Source organism: Lolium rigidum, chromosome 4 (assembly GCF_022539505.1).
Source record: "Lolium rigidum isolate FL_2022 chromosome 4, APGP_CSIRO_Lrig_0.1, whole genome shotgun sequence".
Taxonomy (NCBI): domain Eukaryota; kingdom Viridiplantae; phylum Streptophyta; class Magnoliopsida; order Poales; family Poaceae; genus Lolium; species Lolium rigidum.
Genome location: NC_061511.1, coordinates 41,173,188 through 41,187,772, shown reverse-complemented (window position 1 = coordinate 41,187,772; position 14,585 = coordinate 41,173,188). Strand labels below are relative to the sequence as shown.

Below are 14,585 nucleotides of genomic sequence, written 5' to 3'. Positions count from 1 at the left end.
AATAGCCATGGTAGCATTGATCTTACAGAAGCCATGTCTGCCTGCTTGTGCATGCCACCGTCTAAATTAGATGTAATACATGACTTATCCAACTATATGTAACATTACAATCTTCCATGTGTAGAACTGTTTGCTTTGGACTAATACAAAACTCCACAGATTATTCTTCAAAAGATAATGGGGAAAAGCATCTCTTTTCATTTTCTCATGTTAACATTTACTTTTAAGTTCGCATGCTTGCAAATTTAGTATGTAGTTTATATATGAACTTAAAGTGGCCATTCATGTGTTTGAACCCAACCATACCATGCACACATTTGATGGTTGTTTTATTATGCATGCAATATTCTGTTGTTAACAAAACTATTGATGGTCGTTTTGTATACATGCATACCAATAAAAATTTAAGACTACAAAGAATAGGATTGGCAATCCAACATTTATAAGCAACCCTAAACTGCTGGAAAACGGAAACAACAGAAAATGGTAGTACTGATCTTGGTAAGGTAATTTTCTTTCGATTTATACTGTATACTGGGTTATCCGTACTTATTAAAATTTAATTATTTCTTACCACCAATTTTGGGTTCTCCTTATAATATTACACCTTACTCAAATAAGATTTTACTTTGAGTGAATTTGCTTTCTATTTTTGTATTTAGTTTATGCCAGCACTGGAAACTGATGGTGTATTATTTTACTATCTATATTTTGTATTTCATTTTAGCTCCCTATTGAAAAATGGTAGTAGCGTAAACTCTCTCCAGTTATTATTTTCCCCCATCTATATTATCTAGGTCTAAATATTATTATTTTATGACCAATTTCATGAATATTCTCCAGCGGCAACTCCTTGATCATGGAATACTCAACCTTTACCTGATGGAAGCATGCTGAATATGAATATTTTCGAACTGCAATAAGTTAGTATCTGATGTAGGTGGATTTTTTTCCTTTTTGGGATGTGGAATCACATGTTCTACAACATAAAGGAATTGTTTCACTCTGAGGCCTACTTTCTTATCGAAGACTTGAGTCTGTTTGCACATTTCATAGTTGATCTCTGGAACAATTTGACAAAACAGAGGAGATTTTTAGTAAAGTGACATGGGAAAGTTGTGTCAAAATGAAATTGCATTCTGCAGTGTCCTCTTCAGATTATTTACAATGTGCTTCACTGCCAAATAGGTTTAGGGTTTGAAATCTCACTGAAACTACGGATATCGGATGCATACTTAGTTTATTTATTGGAGCCATTATTCTGCATATCAACCTAGGGAGGAAGAAGAATTTTCTCTTGATATTTTATGAATTTCCGCTTTGACCATCTAATGGGACCTATTTTTTATTAGAAAAATCTAGTGGTACCTCTTTTGTATATGCTGAAGTCTGTAGTGTCCATATACAGTGCACACGAGCTAAATTTCTTATTGCATGGTGCTAATGCTACCTGTAAAAAACTTATAAAAATAAAGTTGCTTCAGTGCGACATTTGTTAGCTCTAAAACAAGATAAAACTTATGGTCTAAATTCCGGCCTGATTTCACCGCCTGCAGATAAAACTTATGGTCTTAATTCCGGTCTGATTTCATCACCTGCGTTGGTGGCGCAACGGGTCATCTGGTCTTCCATAATACCAAGTTTAGTTCGAAGAAAAAGAAGGAGCATGCAGTTATCGATCCGTGTGCTTGTTTATTTTCTGAGGTAGGAGAAGCCACGATGGAGGTAGGAGAAGCCACGATCTGGTTAAGCTAGCAATGGAAGGAAACGATTGTTCTCTCATTTCTTATTTCTTTTACATTAGGCAGGCCGTCGTGAGATTTGGCAGGTCAGGATACGATTGATGAAACCAACCCCCAGCTTAAATTTTCTTTTGACTTGTTTACTGCAATTGGCTCAAGGAAAGTTTAAGTGAAGCCAAATCATGTGTAGGGTAAAATATAAGTTTTAACTTGTATTTTTCTTCTTAACACTTGTTTATATGGCAGTGACATTTGGATGATACCTCGTGATGACACTTTGATGATACCACTTGATCCATAGTTGTACAAGTAGCAACCAGTTGAATTTTCACCGTTGAATCAGTGCACTAATTAAAGTGCCATGACACAGGATGAATCAAACAGAAAGTTAAGGGGGTGTTTGTTGTGGCTTTTTTTGGCTTTTGGCTTTGGCAAAAGCCACCAAAAGCACCTAAATAGGTGCTTTTTTTGGCTTTTGGATTTTGGAAGCCATTTTGGCTTCCAAAATCCAAAAGCCAAAAAAAGCACCTATTTAGGTGCTTTTGGTGGCTTTTGCCAAAGCCAAAAGCCAAAAAAAGCCACACCAAACACCCCCAATTCGTCTCAACTTGCCTTTGATGATACCACTTGCTCCATATTTGAGCTATTTTTCTACAAGTAGCAAATAGTTGAATGCTATTAGTAGATACGATGAATTGGCGGACTAATGTGCTCTTCGGGAAGCTATTTCTCATCCTGCCAATAAAAAAAAAAATTTATTCCCGGTTTGCACAATCCCACGACCCAGTTAGATTTTTGTAACTACGTCTCTTTTTCCTGACGGTGAGGTCTCCAATTAATTATTGGGTTGAACTTTTCGACTATTGGAATATGCCTAGTAGGTTAAGATATGCCTTTTCCATTTGAAACAACTCTAATTGACTCCAAGCATCTACATGTCGAGCTAGCTTGTGCAGTAGAGTAAATGCACAACTCACCATAGCAGTCCGGCCATCTCATCACCTCACAGAGGCACACTCACATACTTATTTCCTTGACTTTGTAGGGACGCATGGCGCACATGAAGTACTTGCCGAAGCACCTAGCTTCAGTGCTGCTTTTAGCTCTCGTGGCGCCCACAACACGGTGCGCGCCAATGTCGGTGTGCCACAGGTGTCGTGGGACATCACAGGGGACGCGTTCGCGCAGAAACGCCATGCCAACTGCACTGGCGTTCGCAGCTACAGCCTGCCAGGATACGTATATGCATGTGCCTATGTAGACAGCTGGGTACGCCAATGCCTCGTGCTGAAATTTCGATGATGCCCGTTTGAGCCATTCTTGTACAAGTAGCAAATACTTGAATGCTCAACAAATGGAACCGATGAATCAGTGCACTAAACTACCATCACACAAGATGAATTGACGGAGTAATATGCTGGGAAGCTAGCTAGTTCTCAACCTGCCAATATTAATACATGGAATTTTAACATTTTGCACAATTCCACGACACATGTTGAATTTTTGTAACTAGGTCTCTGGGTACTTTATCCTAACGATGAAGTCTCCGATTAGAGATTGGGTTGAACTTTTCGACTATTGGAATTTGCCCACCAGGTCAAGATTTCTTTTTTCCTTCCCACTTGAATCATGTATAATAACTCCAAGCTTACTTGCTTAGAGAAGCTACCCATCAAGTAGCGTGGACAGTAGTATAAATACACAACTCACCGTGGCAGCCCATCTCATCGACCCTCATACCCACACTTATTGCCTTGAATTTTTAGGGAGGCATAGCGTAGATGGAGTACTCGATGAAGCAGCTAGCGGCAGTGATGCTCTTAGCTCTCGCATCTGCCATGATCGTCACCGCCCAGAACATGGAACAAGACATGGTGGATGCCCACAACGCGGTACGCACCAACGTTAGTGTGCCGCCAGTGTCATGGGACCCCACGGTGGCCGCGTACGCAGAGGCGTGGGCGGAGAAGCGCCGTGGCGACTGTTTGGTGGAATTCTCTCCACAGGGCCGTCCATACGGAGAGAACATCGTCGGGGCCAACGGGACAGAATGGAAGGAGGTCGACGCCGTGGACTTTTGGGTGTTGGAAAAGCAGTACTACGACCATGCCACCAACACCTGCTCAGCGCCTCCCGGTGAGTCGTGTGATGCATACACTCAGCTGGTGTGGAGGGACACGAAGTTCATTGGCTGCGCCGGTGTCATTTGCGATGGCGACGTTGGTGTCTTTCTCATCTGCAGCTACGACCCACCGGGCAACGTGGTGGGGCAGAGTCCATACTAGGCTACGTACATAATAAGCATGTGGCTACACATGCATGTATGCTAGTAGCGTGTTGCATAAATAAATAATGGACACACCAATGGTTCTCGGACTGACGACACCCACGTTTGTGTTTGTGTGGGCGGATTCCTCCTCCCCTCCTCCATTTCACTCTTGTATTGTTCCGGATTTTGATTGTTTTCTTTTCTATTACTTGTGCCTGAATTTTTATTTGTTTGTGTTTGAGCTTGTTATTATGACTATGTCTGAGGTTTGACATGGACAGATTCCTAGTTAAGTTGACACGGAAAAAACCCAATAAAAGGTAGATCCATATAGCAGTTGAAAGAGTACATTAGTAATTTGGATTATACATTCCTGATCTACATAAAACAATAAAAAAACTAAAATCAGATAATAAAGAAACGCCCCCCTGCTTCTTCCCGAAGTAGAAGATAGGCTCTTCCCCTTACTCTTCTTCCTTCGACTCTCCCCGACCTAGAGCTCAGTTGGTACAGAAAAGAAGGGGCGTTTCTCTATTGCAGGCTGCAGCAGGGGAGAAGCACAGGAGAAGTTCAGACATTGTGTAGAAGAACACATAGCCTGGTGCATTCAAAACCGAGCAACCGATTCTGGTTCATGACAAACGTGCACGGTTGAGCAGGATAAGTTTATCTGCGTGTACGAGAACCTGCAGTGTGTTGATGAACAGATAAAGCTGTGGTTTCTCAACAGCAACGAAATAAATGTCTGCTCTTCATGGAAAGGCAATAGTTCATGTTGACAATCATATAAATCTGAAGAGACGAGAACAACGAATGCATAAAACTGTACGGACTTCTTACTGTGAGTTCCCAAGGAGAATTTGCTGCTCCAAAACATTTTTGCACTAAACCCTGACACTTATTATGGATCACAAGGACTATTACAAATTTAAACTGGGATCCAAATTGTCTTTGAAACAGGGCATGTACAAGCCAGTATATCCAGGATGCCGACTGGCTAGTGAGTTACAGCCAGCAGCTACGGTTGTAGCCATGTATATGAAAATTAAAATGAATGCCCATCATTATGAAATCACGAGCCAACTGGTTTCAGAACAGTCTCAGTAGAAGTATATAAGAAAAAAAAAATGCCAGGAAAAGCAGTACACAGTTGAAAGAAGCAATGGTAAGTCACGTTACCACAAAGCCATGTAAAACACATCAAAAGCACAGCAATACAAGATTTTGTACGTTGTTTTCTTTTCCTTTGCTGTAAACACAAAGTAGCAGCAGAAAAAGTGAACCAGTTGGAACATGAGATGTAGCAGCACTCGTCGAACCTTTGACAAGAGGAGCGGCGAGTCTTCCTTCCGGCGAGCTACACAAAAGTTAACCTACTATAGTTAATATTCATGAGGAAACGAGTATTAGTGCAAATAAAGGTTAACAGTTGAGTCACTTACATACACTTTTATGGATCAACAAGAAGAAGCAGCTGCCTATATGGGAGAGTATGCCGGACTCGGCAGCCCATACTGCGGATTGTACGACATTAGCGCAACAATGTGAAGAACTCTTAGGTGATTTCTTTTTCTTGATAAAGAAAATATATTAATATCAGAAGATACCAATTATACCCAGTCTCTGCAACAATGCAACACCCTACTAGCATTACAGAAGCACACAACAAAAAAGAGAAAAGAAACCAAGAAATAAAAGTCCCGCCACAGTATCCTAGGTCTAACAACAACAATACATTTACCACCAAGATAACACCTGAAATACTCTCCAAAAGCGACGCCTCCAAGAAGGGAACAGCACCAGCGCCGTGTCGCCTGATCAAAAATCTTAGGTTTTCACTCTGAAGATAGTCCCCATTCTCAAAACAATACCTCCAACAACATCATTGCCACACATAACCAGTTAAGGCGAAACCTTGGGTTTTCAACCTGAAAGATAGGATGACTTCACATGTGCTGCCGCCCCCACTGTCATACCACTGCTGCGAATCTCGGAACACCAATCAAGTTCCTCAACATCGCGAAGACTTGGACCTTCCTTGGCTAATCCCCCAATCCCGCCTTCATGATATTCTCTACTTCTAACTTCACCATGGACCAAAAGTCTCTTGATGTCAACACAGAACATAACTTCACGCCACTCCCCCCGGAACCAAACGGTCGGAATAAAAGCATGGGTGCGTGATCGAATACCGCTCGAACCTGTGAACTCCAGGCAAAAGATGCACTGTTCCATTCGCTATCGGAGCCTTCCGGAACTCATCACTCCGGCTAGATGAAGAAAGATCGGCATCCGAAACGTCTTAAACTTCGCGAAAGAAGAACCCTAGGACCACCACCGTGAAAACCGGAACGGACGCCCCCCCCCCACACCGCCGCCATGTATGGGAACTACGGTCCATCTTCCTCCTCCAACCCGGCCGGTGGAGGCCGACAACCGTCGGGATAGCGGCTACGCATGCCCACGACGCGGACAAGGCCGACTGCTGCCCGCCAGTATAGCCTGGCCGAACCTCATTGCCGCCGCCTCGCGACCATGTACCTTCCCGCCGCCGCCCGGTCACGCTGCCACCCTTCAGCCCCTCCGAGTTCCTCGACACCACCGCGTCCCCCGCCATGATCTAGCTGATGTAGCCGAAGGCCACCACCACCAGACCCGCCATCCACCGCCGCCCCCCTGAAAGATCCCGCCTCCGCGCGAAGGGGAGTCCATGGGCGCGCCACCACCGCCCCTGCCTTTGGCAGCCGGGCGCGGCCGACCCCGACGGCGGCAGTGGTCGGGAAGAGGAAGATCGGCTCCCTTTTTCTAGGGTTTGGGTCGTCGCCCGGAGCCGCCTCGCGCGAAATGACCTGGGGCGAAGAACTGGTGGGGAGGGAGGAGAGGGGGAGGGAGGGGACGGTGGAGGAGGGTGGATGGGCGGCGGTGCAAGGAGGGGTCGCGTGGGGAGGGAGGCGGCGGCGCGGGGTGGGAGAGCGAGATGCGTCCCTGGAACCTGTGCAGGCGCGGTGTACCTGTGTTGGTCCTTAGGTGATTTCTTGAAAGTCTAAATGCTGGAGGGTCACGAGTGTAAATACACAACTCACATACACGGTGCACTAGTGTAATAACTCCAAACTTAGCTGCTTAGAGGAGCTAGCCATTGAGCTAGCTGGTGCACTAGTGTAAATACACAACTCACATACACGGCTCCATTGTTTTGACTCAAAGCTTAGATTTTATTTCCTGAAATTTTACGGGCGGACCATGCTGGACGGACGTCCCGGGCACACGCACGAGGATAACTATTTATGTCCAGCTGTCAAAGAAATGGTAAAGAAATGGTAGGGTAGCTAATATGAGGTGTCATTTTTTTAAAAACCGTAACTTTTAAATCGTGCAGCGAAATTACAATTCGTTTTCACTACTAAAATCCCTATGACGAGAGCTTCGAAACTAGATCACAGTTTCATATGTTTCGACGAATTTTTTTAATAAACAACTTTGATGCGCGACAAAGCAATTTTATTGTGCAATAAAACAATTTGGTGTGCGATGAAGCAACTTTGGTGTGCAACGAACATGTACACTTTTTGGTACACGAAGCACAACTTTGGTGTCCGAAAACAATTTTGGTGTCCATCAGAGCAATTTCAATGTGCGATGAAGAACCTTAAGTGCCCTGCAGATCAACTTTGGTGCCCGGCGAGCAGTTTTTGAACCCTGTAGAGCAACTTTGGCACCCGACCGAGAAATTTTTAGTGTCCTGCAGATCAACTTTGGTACTCGACCGAGCAATTTTAGTGTCCTGCGGAGCAATATTAGGAGTTGTTGTTGCAGCTGTTGTGAAGCCGACCATCGATGTGAATCAAGTGTTTTCTTGCACACTAAAGTTGCTTTACCGCACATCAAAGTTGTTTTTGTGCACAACAAGTTGCTCTGTCGCCCATCAAAGTTGCTTGTTAAAAAATTCCGCAAAAATATATGAAAATATGGTCTAATTTCGAAGCTCTCGTCGTTCGCATTCTAAAAGTGAAAACGGATTGTAATTTTGCCCCACGGTTTAAAAGTTACAGTTTTTTTTGAAAACAACAAAGTGATATCAGCTAGCCTACTATTTTTGATAGCTGGTCACACTTTTCTATTTGTGTGAGCACTCTCCATTTTAAGATGACTGCTCAGAATAACCAATGAGCATGCAACCGCTCGCTAGACGCCGTCCAAACTTAGCTGCTTAGAGAAGCTAGCCATTGAGCTAACTGGTGCAGTAGTGTAAATACACAACTCACATACACGGCTCCATTGTTTTGACTCAAAGCTTAGATTTTATTTTGCCTTTTTTTTCCTGCGCCAACAGTTTAACTTAATTGGCACAAGGTAAGTTTAGGGGAAGCCAAATCATGTATAGTGTAAAGTACAATTTTTAACATGTCCTTTTCTTCCTACACTTGTTTACACTGTAATGACATTTTGATGATGCCTCGTGATGACATTTTGATGATTCCTCACTTGAGACATTGTGGTACAAGTTGCAACTGGTTGAATGCTCACCGTTGAGTTAGTGCACTAATTAAACTACCGTGACACACGATAAATCGGTGGAGTGATCTGCTTGGTAAGCTAATTCGTCTTAACCTGCTGGTAAATATATTTGTTTTTCACAGTTTGCACAATCAAGCCTACACGCGCATTCATATGTATGCAGCGGACGAAGCATGCTTGTTTTTCTTTGGTTCCTGCCGAGGCCATCCATACTAGGGAAGATTCATCAGAACGAAAAGTCTTTTTTAAATTGAGGGATTTGAGAAAAGGTGATTGTCTTTTCCATTTTCTTCTAGGGATCAAGTGATCGACGAGTGCGTGCTGATCTGCGATCGAGCGTTCACAAATCACAGGATAGGCAAAAACAAATACTATCAATTAATTAACAAGGGTTATGCTTCCTTTGGCGGTAGGTACCAGCGGGGTTTGGAAGTTTAAGGCAAGCTCAGTCCCTTTCTTCTTACACTTGTTTATCGTCAGCTAGGCAGGCCAGTGCCTCGTCATGACATTTTGATGATGTCATTTGAGCCATTCTTGAAGAACTAGCAAATAGTTGAATGACAAATGGAACCGCTTAATCAGAGTGTACTGTACTAAATTATAATTGCACTTGATGTATCGGTGGACTAATCTGCTGCCTAATCTGCTGCCCGGCAAGCTATTTCTCATCCGGCCAATGATTTTTTTTCCACAGTTTGCACAATTTCATGACTCGTGATGGATTTTTGTAACTATGTATTTGGTTATTTTTTCCTAACGATGAGGTCTTCGATCACTTATTTGTTCGAACTTTTGCAATATTAGAGTTTGCTTAATACTTCGAGATATATCTTTTTTTCATTTGAATTAAGTATAATTACTTCACGCTTAGCTTCTTATACAAGCTACCCGGCGAGATAGCTTGTGCACAAGTATCTAAAGTTAACATTCTTACACTCTATGGAGGCTATCCACCTCTGACTTCTAGCCGTCGGATCTATCTGCATGGCACACAGACAGGAGCTGCCCGCCTCCGCGCGGCGGCCGCCGCGCCGCGCCGGGGCGCCCATCCCCTACCTTCCCGAGCCCTCCACAGCGCAGATCCCCCTCCGCCGCCGCTGCCCTGGGCGTCGCCAGGCAAAGCCTGTGCGGCGTGACGGCGGCGGCGGCGGTTTCCCTCGGTCGCGGATCAAGGCGGCGCGGCGGCGGCTACTTTCTTCCAAGCGATGGTGGAGCGGGGTGGGTGGCGACCTAGGCGGAGCAGCTTCGGCCGACGACGGTGACCCGGGCGTGGCGGCGCAGATGTCGGGCCCGATCTAGGCCCGTTGGGGCTGGGCGGGTGGTGACATCTGCGCAGCGTCTCCCTCTTCTACATCGACGGCTCGCGGTGGTTCCCCTCGGCCACTTCCGCATCCCTGAGGACGCCCAGGGCAGCGGCTCTGGCCACGTCGGCGGTGGTCTTTTCCTTCGCCGGAGGAGGTCGGCCGGTTTGCGACGAGTCGGGTTGCGTGGCTGCCGGTGAAAACCGAGCTTCGACCAAGGTCTTGGCGGGCGATGGCGGTGTCACGCGTCGCTCCCTTCCTGAAGGCATCGTCGACGCAGTCTGCGGTTTCTCACTCGTGCTGCTCCAGGGGAAACCCTAGGTCCGGGTCTTCCGGATCGGACGATGGCGGCGCGTCCTGCATCGTTCTACCTCTTGGGGCATCGTTTTTGGAGCAGCTGCTGGATGTTGGCGGACTTCGGTGGAGTGGTGTTCATCTACCACATTGGTGGCGCTGAGTCTCAGTGGCATGGTGCTGCAGGGTATTGACGACAGATGCGGGATGATGTATACGTGCAGTAGGGTGGAGCCGTCTGGCGTCATGGTGGCATCGACGGCAGGTCTTGCAAGGTTAATGCGTTGATCTCTCTTGAAGATGGAGTCGAGGAAGACGGCGGGAGCAACTCCTGTGGCATGTGCGTTGGCGTGCGCTGAGAGTCTGCTTGTGTGGATGTGTTTCTCACCTGCTATTGGGCGGTCTGAGAAAGCATTTAGTTTTGGATGATTTGAGTTGGTGTATTGTCACCCTCTTCATCCCACTGTAGGTATAGTAAGGTTGCTTCGAGTTTGATCTTTTGTATTTTTTCTTGTAAGGTTTCGTGAATAATTTAATAAAAAAAGCCGTGTGCATCCTTTGGATGCAGAAGCTGGGGCGATATTTCCCCCATTTCGAAAAAAAAATCTGCATGGCACACTGTTGGCCATCCATCCTCCGGATCAAGCGCTCCTAGCCATCCGATCGGCGTCAAACTCATATTCATGTGGTCCGCATCGTCCATCCAGGAAGCCCACTGTTTGGCTCCGCGAAATCCATCTTCACCGGCCTCTGCCTAGCTGTCCCCAATGAAGAGCGAGCCTACTTTTTTGAGGGCCCGCTCGTTAGCGACCTATGCTACGTCGTGTTGTGTGAGGATGAAAAAAATGGGAGAGAGACGCGGTGGCTTACCCCGTGGTTTTTTCCTTTGGCCCAGGGGTAAAATAGATATTTCACATGCCATTTCGTCCTTCACTCGTCGGCCCGTGCGCGCGTGGTTACTGTTGCTTCACCTCCAGGAACGTGGCTCTGCCGTCGCTGGCCATGGCTCAAGGTGAGAGAGTGGTAGGGGTCGGGGCGCCACCAACCCTAGCCTCCACCCACTCCCGTCTCCCCCTTTCCCATCCTCTTCCTTCCACTCTTCCACATATTCTTAGGGTTTTTGGTGGCGGTGTGAGAAGGGGCCGATGCCAAGGTGGAGGAAAGCAACGGAGGAGTCCCCATCTTGCCTCATTCCGTGGAGAAGAATGAGGAAGGAACGAGGCTGCACTTCATCCCCTGCATACGCCCTTCCGCCCTGACAATGCCTCCCCTTCGCTGAGCGTGGCTGAAAGGACACGGATGTCGACTAGAGGGGGGGGGTGAATAGGCGATTTGAAACTTTTATGAGATGGGCTTATTGTAACATCCCAAGAAATTCAAAACAAAACAAATGAAGTTCCCTAGTTCCAAATTTTGGAACCAACAAAAACTTTTATTAAAATAAGATTGATACATATAGATCTTGTTTAAATCTTGTGTTTTGCCATGATGAGTGTTAGTATGCTTATGTGCTAAACCCTAAAACCCTAAAGTGATCAAGTGAAGATCACCAACCAAATAAAATAAAAGAGAAAGAAGTCAAATAAGAAAAACCTTAAACCCTAATCTTCTCCAAAAATCATTTGGATCTATTTTTTTGAGAAACCAAAATAAAATAGAAGACATATAGGGGCATATAGCCATAATAGGTAAATCTTGAACCCTACCTTTTTAATTATGCTAAATGGTGGTGAACCCTTGTGAACCACACTAAACCCTAAACCTCATCCCTCTTCCCACCACCCTAGTTAAAATAGAATAAAAGGAAATTAAATAAGAAAGAGGCATATGTGCCTATGGCTACTTTTATAAATCTTTACCCTAGAACTTTCCACTTTGTTTAGAGGTTTGGAAAACCTTCACACACTTTACCTAGTACTTATCAAACCTAATCCAAGTGGTTTCCAAAGAAAATAAAAAGAAACTAAAAATGCCATAGAGGCATATGAGAGTAAAATAGCAAATTTGGGAAACTAAGAATATTGACCCTAGGACTTGTTGTGAATGGTTGGATCACCTCCATATACCATTTCAACACCCAACAACACCAAATGGGTCAAGCCAAGTCAAATTTAAAATGAAATGCAACATATGCATAGAGGCATATGTGGCACATAGCCATAATACCCAATTCTTGCCCTATGACTTTAAACCTTGACCAAATGGTGTGCAACCTTTTCTAAACTTCATATAACACTAAATTGACCCTAACCCATGTCCAAGTGAAGCAAGATCAACACTTTACAAAAATAATAAAAATTGACACATCCCCTCTTATGTGTTATGGCCATTTTTGCAAATCTTTGACCAAGACCTTTTGAAATGGATTCAATGGTTTGAAAATGTTCCTAAACCAATAAGAATCACATTAGAGTCAACCAAAGTCAATTCAAATGAAGAGAAATCACATTGTGAGGAAATCCCCAAATTTCACTCACATACACTTAGCCCAATTTGCAAATCTTCAACCAAGGCCACCATTGCTTGATCTCTTGCTTGTAGAATACTTATATTTGATAAACAAACAAATTTGCATCAAAGAAACAAGAATCAAATCAAAGGAAAATTCAAAACTCACATACATGTGATAATGGTCATTTGCCCCTTTTATAAAATCTTCACTACTTTACCCCCCTGCATTTGAATCTTCCTCAACCAAACTTAGTCAACTATGACCATGTCATCCAAGACCAAGTCAAGGTCAACAACTTTCATGTTGACCATCTCTGCAAATGTTGACCAGGTTGACCAGAATAGAATGGACAAGTGAGGACTTTGAAATAAAGAGAAGATGCTCCACTTTTTGAAATCTCACAAAACTTCACCAAAATGGACACCACCACCACCAATCTTTCTCTTTAATTATATCTTTGAGCTCCACCAAAAAGCAATCCAAAATTTGAACAAAATGTTCTTGCGGCCATTTCATCGAGCACTTGGCAGGCCACTTTTCACCTTGTGCATACATGCTAATATCCATCAGACTCTTGCCTCAACCCCTTTCCAATTGTGATCATGGTGGTCCTGGTACCTCCTCTGGATCAAGCCCTGACTTTGCAACCACTGGTGAAGGAGATAAATGATCAACTTTGGCAATGCCGTGCACCATGCCGGTCATGCATGCCACTCCTCTCTCTGGCCTTCCCCTCTCTCTTTCACCTTGTCATCAAGCCTCTAGGTACTCCCCTAAACGCGCCTGTACCATCCCTACGCAAAGAAACACACACATGTGTCCAGAACGCGCGCGCCCAGACGTGCCAGAACCATGCCAGTCGACGCGGTGACCACGCCCGGGAGCACGCCAGAGCATCACGCGCTCGCTCGTCCTAGCCCCTTTCTGCAAAGGCTACCGCTGCATCACCCATCCCCTCGCCAACCTCTAGCAGCTAGACACTGTCCAAAGCACGCTCGTGCACCATCGCCGTCGCCATTATCAACTCTCTGCCGTGCCCGTACCGCGAGGACGCCACCGTCGCTAGCACGCCACAGACCCTCATCGGCCGTCCCTTCAAGCGCGCTAGCCTCGCCTAGGCGTCGCCTACAAGATGCGCACCACGCCTTGCCCTTTCACAGCCCGTAGCGCCATTGCCGTCGTCGAACCCTTCGCCGCATCCCCGGCCCTCTCACTCCGCTATAAATAGAGGAGATCCGAGCCTCGATTCTTCACAACATCTGCGCCCCTCTCATCCTTGCCCCTTCTCCCCCCACCAATTTTACCTTACCTCGCCGGAGCCGCCCCAATCGAAGGCTCATTTCCGCCGGAGCCCGCGGAGCCTCTACCTCGACTGGAGCCACCCCGAGCCTCGCCGCTGTACCAGGCGCCTCTACGTCCTCGCCAACGACGCCTCGCACCCCTGCCTCGACCGCCGGCGACCCAGGACGCTCCCCGACCCCCAACCTCCATCGCCAGCACGCTCTCCTCTCGCCGGAGAAGAAGACGATCCCCCACCGCCCGATTCAATTCTAATCCGACGGCCCTCATTCGCAGGTACCGATTCGGTAGTTATAACCCACTGACGCGTGGGACCCCATGTCAGGCGGCCCGCGGCGTGGTCAGCGCTAGTTGGGCTGGCCCAGTCTGTTTAGTCTGTTAGGCCCGTTTCGTTTTCCCGCGTGGCCCAGTATTTTCAAATTTGGTTTAATCCATTTAGTTCAAATCCAATACTGCTGCACACTTCAAATTTGAATAGTTCAATTTCTACAAATCCAAATTTAACAAATCAAAATGTTCTGGAAAGCTTATGTTTTGCCCTAACCAACCCCACTGGATTCAACCTCATATGTGGTGTAGATTTTGAATAGCAAAAATGACAAAACAGAGACTTTTCAGTATTCAAATAAATCTTAAAAATCAACCATTATGATTTTTGAAGTGAATCCAATTGCAATAATTCACATTTAACAAACTCTAATTTATTATGT

General features: G+C 45.6%; 1 protein-coding gene across 1 annotated transcript; it reads left to right on the top strand.

The window, feature by feature from the left end:
• Positions 1–3,523: 3,523 nt before the first annotated feature.
• On the top strand, positions 3,524–4,027 carry LOC124705440 (pathogenesis-related protein 1-like). The gene has a single exon (XM_047237163.1). The coding sequence runs from the start codon at positions 3,524–3,526 to the stop codon at positions 4,025–4,027; it is 504 nt and encodes a 167-aa protein (XP_047093119.1).
• Positions 4,028–14,585: the final 10,558 nt, after the last annotated feature.